At 23.0% G+C, this 8147-nt stretch overlaps 4 protein-coding genes and 1 non-coding gene across 5 annotated transcripts; 2 read left to right on the forward strand and 3 right to left on the reverse strand.

The window, feature by feature from the left end:
- Positions 1 to 1082: 1082 nt before the first annotated feature.
- Positions 1083 to 1164, reverse strand: tRNA-Ser-UGA-12. The gene has a single exon. It is a non-coding gene; the product is annotated as a tRNA-Ser (tRNA).
- An 805-nt stretch (positions 1165 to 1969) lies between these two features.
- Positions 1970 to 3307, forward strand: DDB_G0295797 (EGF-like domain-containing protein; the record flags this gene model as incomplete). Its single annotated transcript, XM_002649047.1, has 1 exon — positions 1970 to 3307. One exon carries the CDS (start codon positions 1970 to 1972, stop codon positions 3305 to 3307), a length of 1338 nt encoding a protein of 445 aa, XP_002649093.1.
- Positions 3308 to 3503: 196 nt separating this feature from the next.
- Positions 3504 to 4256, reverse strand: DDB_G0295799 (hypothetical protein; the record flags this gene model as incomplete). Its single annotated transcript, XM_002649048.1, has 1 exon — positions 3504 to 4256. One exon carries the CDS (start codon positions 4254 to 4256, stop codon positions 3504 to 3506), a length of 753 nt encoding a protein of 250 aa, XP_002649094.1.
- Positions 4257 to 4969: 713 nt separating this feature from the next.
- On the forward strand, positions 4970 to 5452 carry DDB_G0295801 (B_lectin domain-containing protein; the record flags this gene model as incomplete). Its single annotated transcript, XM_002649049.1, has 2 exons — positions 4970 to 5024; positions 5100 to 5452. The coding sequence occupies 2 exons, from the start codon at positions 4970 to 4972 to the stop codon at positions 5450 to 5452; spliced, it is 408 nt and encodes a 135-aa protein (XP_002649095.1).
- Positions 5453 to 5535: 83 nt separating this feature from the next.
- On the reverse strand, positions 5536 to 7904 carry DDB_G0295791 (hypothetical protein; the record flags this gene model as incomplete). Its single annotated transcript, XM_002649050.1, has 2 exons — positions 5536 to 6467; positions 6515 to 7904. The coding sequence occupies 2 exons, from the start codon at positions 7902 to 7904 to the stop codon at positions 5536 to 5538; spliced, it is 2322 nt and encodes a 773-aa protein (XP_002649096.1).
- Positions 7905 to 8147: the final 243 nt, after the last annotated feature.

Raw genomic sequence — 8147 nt, forward strand, 5'->3', positions numbered from 1 at the left:
TAATGGTTCTTCCGTGTTGTTTGACTCTACTTTCTTATTTTTCTTTTGTGAGGAGTAGGTTTTGGTGGCCGTTCTGATGGTAAAGTTGGCGATTTCTGTATTGTGTTGGCCAGATTTCATTTGATCGCCTATTTTGCATTCTATTAGACCGAATACTAGGAGGTGGTCGGTGGAGTATATAGTATGGTATATTGCATAGGGTATTTCTTCTGCAAAGGCAGTTTTGATGAGGGCGTCCACTATTCCTGCCTTTTCTCTTGGAATTCTTACTCTTCCTGTGAGGACGTGGTAGTCTCTACTGGAGGTGATGAAGGTTCCCAATTTGCTTCTATCTCTAATGATATTTAGGAGAGATTGTTCGTTTTTAATCATCAGGTGGATCGTTTTTCTAGTTCCTTTGCCTATGTATATCTTGTCGATTGGGATATCGTAGTTTGAGAGTGTTTTTCTCATTTCTTCTAACCCCATGAGATCCATTTTGGGGAATTCGAGTGTAATTGGGTAGAATCCGTTGTTTTTCTCGTAGGTTGAGAGAGCAGTCATGTTCAATATGGTCTCGCAGTATTTGGAGATGTCAAACAAATAAAGAATTAATTATTGTTATGAAAATTGTAAAAATTAAAACTGATTTTTCCAAAAAACGAAAAATTGTTTTTTATATTTTAATACAATAATACTATATTTTAAAATAACAACTTTACATTTAAAAATTAATAAATTAACAATTGGTTATTTCCTTTATAAATTTTTTTTTTTTTTTTTTTTTTTTTAATATTGGATTAACAAGATTGATATATGTCCATCTGTGTTAATACGAGTTTTTATTTAATATTTATTTATAGGCTTATCATTTAAGCTGAAGGGTTATTTTAATCATATGAATTGATCAAAAGATATAATATTTGGGAGAGATGATTCTGGAATACAATAGTAATTAGCTGTTGTTTTTCTTAGCTTGATCGTTGAGGTGAGAAGGATCTTAGGATCTTTGAAATTATTATGGTCTTTTGCTGATAAGTTTTTCAGATCCCTTTATAAAGTAAAGATTCGAACCATTGACTTATTTTAATTCCAAAAAATATCGACATCGGCAGGGTTCGAACCTGCGCCTCCTAGGAGATTTGATTTCAAGTCAAACGCGTTAGACCACTTCGCTACGATGTCTTTGATGTTTTCTAATGAACAATAGTGAAAATTAAAGATTATTTATAAGTTTTTATAGCTAAAAATGAATGTATGTGAAGAATTTTACCAGAATTAAACTTTTGAATTCGAAATAATTTAGAAATGTATAAATTTAATGATATTATTATTCAATATAATTATTATAATTTTAAACCATTTTTTTAATATAAAATTCATATAAACTATGAACCTTTATAAAAGATAAACAATTACCATCTTTTATTAAAAAAAATAAATGTATTTTAATATTAATTCTAAAACTTATAATAGATTCATAATATATTATTTTATTAAAAAAACTAATTAGTTTGTTGTGATATTTTACAATAGAAATATTTATGAGACCATCTCATTTTAATAAAATTTTAATTAAATAATTCACACTTATTTCTCGTCAAATTATTGTTTTTTTGTCTGCAAATTATTTAAAAAAAAATAAAAAAAAAAAATATATTAATAAAAAAAATATTACCACACATATTTACACCCCCATACACATTGCTGTGTAACTTTAATGGGTGTCATTTCCGACGGTTTGAATTTTTGATTTTGATTTTATATTTATTTGCCTATCTAATAAAAATAATTAAATTTATATCAAATATAATAAATTTTTAATTTATTATATTTTATTATTTTAATTTTTAATTTAATTTTTTTTTTATTAAAAAAAGAAGGTATAAATTAAAAAAAAAAAATTACATATACATATACAAATACAAATACAAATACAAATACAAATACAAATATAAATATAAATAAATTAAAAAAAAAAAAAAAAAAAATGAAAATAATTAAATTTTCAATAATTTTTTTAATATTAATTATTAATATTATAAATTCAAAAGAATGTACAAAAAACCATGAATGTAATTTACCATATTCATATTGTGGTAATGGTTGGTTAATTGATGTAAGATCAATTGGGTTGGGCAGAGATGGTAAAATTTATTTCACTGCTAGAAATCAATTTGATACAAGTGATAATCAATTAGGACCATCATATTTAGTTAGTGTTGTTAAAGATTCTGCCGATAGAAATCCAGGTACAACCATTGTTTATAAGATTACTGATGAACAACCAAATGGACCAGTTTTCAATCGTGTTAATGGTATTGGTGGTGTTAATCAATTATCAAATGGTAAATTCTTAATTATTAAAGATATGTATCGTTATTTACCACTCTATGGTACAATTAATGAACAAACTAAAAAGTATACAACTGCCTTCAAACAAAACTTTGAAAATTCAATTTACATTGATGGTGATACAATGTATCGTTGTATTGATAATCGTTTAGAATCAGTTACACCAGTGCCATTATCATTAGATTCTCCAAGTGGTGCAGGTGAAACTAAATTACTTTATAATACAAACTATTGTCTTGGATTAGTTAAAGTTGGTACTAATTTAATTTTTACACAAAGAATTCAAATTGGTGATCAATCAATTATTGGATTTTATATTACAGTGGCAAATTGTAGTAATTGTAGTACTCCATCACCAATGTTTTCAGTAACTGATCCAGCAGTTTATAGTCTTGCAGCTGATAAAAATTATTTCTATTATTCAACTCGTAATGGTTTATTTAGAGTACCAATGAATGGTGATGTTAGTAAAAGAATGAAATTATCTGATAATCCAAATATTAAAGGTATCTTAAGAGATCAAACTTCCAGTGGAATTTATTATGCTAGTAGTTTTGGTAATGGTTCTTCAATTATTAGAATTGATGCTATAGATTTTAGAATTCAAACTCTCTATGACTATACTGGTGCTAGTAATCCTTCAACTTCAACTGGTACCTGCCAATGTCTTTCTGCATTCACTGGTGATAATTGTTCAAATTGCAATGGTACTGTAAATTGGGAATCTAATCCAATTACAAATTCAAATTATCCAGTTTGTCATCCATTCTTACCGGATGGTTCAGTTTCATATTGTAATCAAGATTGGCAATGTTCAAATAATCCATACAATTATTGTCTAGATAATTCATGTGTTTGTAGAAAAGGTTTCGGTGGTAATATTTGTCAATATTGTTCTTCAAATAATGTTACTTGGTCAAATGGTATTCCAACTTGTAATTTATATTACCATGGTTATACAACTTCTAATTAAAAAAAAAAAACTCATAATATATATATATTATTTAATCTTCAATTGATGATTAATTTATTTATTTTTTTATATACAAACAATATAATATAATAATAATAATAATAAAAATAAAAATATTTTTATTTTTCATTTATTCTAATACATAATATAATTAATTTATTTATTTATTTATATAAATTAAATTTTAAAATTTAATTTATTTAAAAGAGAATGAAGACCATTTATTATAACCATCATTCATTAAATAATTAATTAGATCATCTTCATTAATTGGGTTATAGGTATCATTTGAAAATTCAATTGTAAATGGTGAGTTCATATAAGCTGGAACAAAGAAATAAAATTCTAGAGTACCATTACGTTGATGGAATTCAATGTTTGGACTATCTTTTTTAAATACTGACATAATATCTGGATCGGAAGCAGCATCAACTTTGAAAGCATATAATAAAACATTTTGATACACTGTATAGTCACCAGATGAAAGAGTTTCTGTGAATGTTTCAGTTGTTTCACTATAACTTGTACTTGAGTAACTAAAACTTGTTGAAACTTCAAAACTTGTTTCACAGACTCCAATTGAACTACCAACACTTGCTTTAATTGAAGTTGATGTACTAAAGGTTGAAGAGAAACCAGTTTTCTTTGAGAATTCATATTGTTGAGTTCCGACAACAGATTGGGAAGAAATAAACTTTCTATAACAAGCAACAGGTTTAACTTGAACTGGTAATTTTAATGAACCAACTTTAAGGATTTCATTTACACAATCAGAGTTTGTTTCAATGAATACCATTGAATCTGGATTATTTTGAAGTTTTAAATGTTTATCAATTTGATAATTGGTTTTAACTGTTGAAGATTTGGGAATATTCCAAACTAAATCAGTAATTTGAGAATTAACAGATTCATCAACAGCATCAGTAATTTGTGGATTAACAGTTGTCATATTTTTTTTTAATTTTTATTTTAAGAATTTATTTATTTTAATTAATTTAATAAAAAAAAAAAAAAAAAAAATTTTATTTATAGTTTTTAAAAAAATAAATTAAAATTAAAAAAATAAATAAAAATAAATATTAAAATCTTTTAAGATTATTTTTTATTTTTATTAATTAAAATTAGTTGAAAATTTTTGTGTAGGTAGTTAAAAAAAAATTTTAATGGGTCCAAAAAAAAAAAAAAAAAAAAAAAAAAGAAATCGGACTAATCATGAGATTAGATCAGTAAAAAAAAAAAATTTTTATACCCCCCCCCCCCCCATTGCCAGTTTATTAATAGTTTTTTTTTTTTTTTTATATTTTTTTATTTTTAAACTTTTTAAAAAATTTATTTTTATTTTCACTTCATCTTTGAAAAAAAAGGTTAGTACTTTAACATTTTACAATCACCAATGAAAAAAATAACTGCAATACACAATTATTTATCTAACTGCTAATATCTTTAACAATTTTTTACAAATCAGTTTTAAAAATAAATAATTGGAAAAAAAAAAATAATAATAAAAAAATTTAAAAAAAAAAAAAAAAAAAAAAAATATATAATGAATGAAAAAAAAAAAAAAAATAAAGTATATTTTAAAATCAACATTAAATTAATAATAAATAAATAAATAAATAAATAAATTAAAAGTTATAATTTCAAAAAAAAAGCTAAAATAAAATGACAAAAGATAGTTTAAATGATCAATGTATTCAAAGTGATGATAATAATAATTGTAAGTTTTAGTTTTTTTTTTTTTTTTTTTTTTTTAACCCATTAAAATTTTTTTATTAATAATAAACCTATATAGACAGATTAGTTTCTCATAATAAAAGATATGAAGCATGTATGCAAGGTGATGGTAATTTTGTAATTTACTCATTAGTTAATAATTCAAGTGATAGTAGACGTGTAATCTATGCAACCAATACATGTCATAAAGGTAGTGGACCATACAAATTCTATTGTCAAGCTGATGGTAATATGGTTGTATATTCAAAAGATAATCACCCATCTTGGAGCTCAAACACTTGTAATAAACATACTCATAGACCAGGTCCATACCATTGTAGATTATATGATAGTGGTTCCCTCAAAGCTTATGATGGTAATAATAGCATTATGTGGTCATCTCCAATTGATTCTCAACTTGGTCATTGTTAAATTGAAAAAAATAATAATAAATAAATTTTAAATTATTTAAATAATTAATTTAATATTATTATAATTCTTTTATTTTATTTTATTTATTTTATTTCTTTATTAGAAACCTTTAGTATAATTGGAATTTCTTTTGAGAAATTAAATTTTCTTAAAGATATTTTCAAAACATAAGTGTTAGAAATATTTGGTAAAACTATTGTTGGTAATAAATTATCAGGTATTGAAAATGCGATTGTATTTTGATATTTTTGATTTGGATTAAAAAAGAAATCATTTGATTTATATTTTGTCATTGAAATAACACTACAATGTTGGCATTGAATATTATAATCATTATTAATATTATTATTATTATTAATATTATTATTATTAATAGTATTATTATTATTTATGGTACCATTATTAAGACTATCCAACAAATTTAATTGTGAACTATTAATATTTGGTGATAATATATTATTCGATGGTGATTTCTTTAATGAACCATTATTATTACTATTATTATTATTATTATTATTATTATTATTATTATTATTATTATTATTATTATTATTATTATTATTATTATTATTATTATTATTACTATCGCTACTATTATTATTATTATTAATTTCTTTTATATTAATTTCATCTAAATCATCATCCTGTAAATTATTATTACTATTACTACGTTGTAAATTTGTTGTCCAAGAGATTTGTTTATTAATTAATTGAATTTTCATTCCTTTAATGATTGAATTGGTTTGATTTAATATTGAAATATATAAAGAAACTGGTGAACCAATGATAAAACTTTGATTAAATAATAAACGAGATTTTAAAATAATATTTGAATGAATGTATTTATAGGTTGGTAATAATGATATTGATGATTGAGTTGGTAATAATGATAGACTACTTGGTGATTGCAATACTTGTTCTGAAAAATAATTATTAGATGATGCTGATAATAATGATGCTAAACTACCATTACTTGTTGATGTAGGTATCATTCCAACCAAATTACCATTACTACCTTTACTATTTTTAATAGTTTCTGTCCAATTATTAAATTTTCATTACCACTACCACCACTATTAATTTCATTACCACTACTACCATTACTACTATCATTACTATTATTACTACTGCTATTGCTATTATTTGTTATAGCACAACTATTACTACCAGTACCACCACCACCATTATTAATACCAAATGGATTTATAACAGTTAAAGGTACATATGTTTGAATACCTTTAATTAAAGAATCATCAGAATTAAATTTTGAATTTCTAAGTTCACCTAAACCAGAGAAAGCAATTCTATAGAATACTCCATTCTTTGGATCTTTATTCATATGAAAAGTTGTTGGACAATGGTGAGGTATTGGTATTCTAATGATAAATGTATGATTGTTTTTACCACATTCTTGATGTTCACAATTACCATTTGGAATGATAGTTGGTGGTTTTATATTTGATTCTATAACTTCTGGTAATGGTTCTAATACCGTATATTCATCACTTTCTTTATGTGATATATTTGAAAATGAATTTCTTAATCCCAATGTACAAATTGATGATAATGATTTATTTAATATATTTGATTGTCCTAAATATTGTGATGTTATTTTTGTTGTTATTATATTATTATTATTATTATTATTATTATTATTATTATTATTATTATTATTATTATTATTATTATTATTATTATTATTATTATTATTATTATTATTATTATTATTATTATTATTATTATTGTTAATATTATTATTGTTAAAATTATTATTATTATTATTATTATTTATTGGATATAAATAAAAATCTTGAGAGAGTAAATAATTTTTATTAAATAATTTAGTTTTTGGATTATGACTTGTTGAAACGCATTCAAATATTGCTTTTAGGTATTGTAATCTTTTAACTTTTACTTTTAAATGTATTTCAATGGTTTCACCTGCTATGAAAACTCTATTACCACCAACAAATGATATATCGAAATGATTGAAATCATTTTGTTCATCTTGATACCAATACCCTTTTTTATTAAAATTCTCTATAAAATTATTAAATTCGTTATTATTAATATTATTATTATTACTACCACCACTATTACTACTATTACTACTATTACTACTATTACTACTATTACTACTATTATTATTATTAACAATTAAAGTTGTATTAAAATTATTTATTGAAGGTTGTGGAGTTTGATATGGTGGTGATGATATATTGCTGCTGTTTGCACTTGATAAAAGAGATGGCGTAGATTGAGATGATGAGGATGATGGAGATGATTGTTGTTGTTGTTGCTGCTGTTGTTTTGGTATAATTAGATCATTTGGTTCAATGAAATTAGTGTTACTAAATAATTTTAGTGAAGAATGTGTAATAAATGGTGAGTCGAAAAATTTCTCATCTTCTTCACTAAAGATTATCATATTAGAACTATCCACTTTTCTCATAGTTTTATTTATTTTATTTAATTTTTTATTTTTTATTTTTTATTTTTTTATTTTAAATAACCAAAACCTTTATTTATTTATTTTTACTTTGTTTATTTTTTTTTTGTATTTAAAATTTTTTATTACTAAAATAAAAATGTGTGTAAATAAATATATTATTAAATAATATATATATATGGCTCTTTCTCTCTAGTTGTGTGTGTCTTGTGGAAAATATTAATTTTTTTTTTTTTTTTTTTTTTT

Source organism: Dictyostelium discoideum (assembly GCF_000004695.1).
Source record: "Dictyostelium discoideum AX4 chromosome 6 chromosome, whole genome shotgun sequence".
Classification (NCBI taxonomy): domain Eukaryota; phylum Evosea; class Eumycetozoa; order Dictyosteliales; family Dictyosteliaceae; genus Dictyostelium; species Dictyostelium discoideum.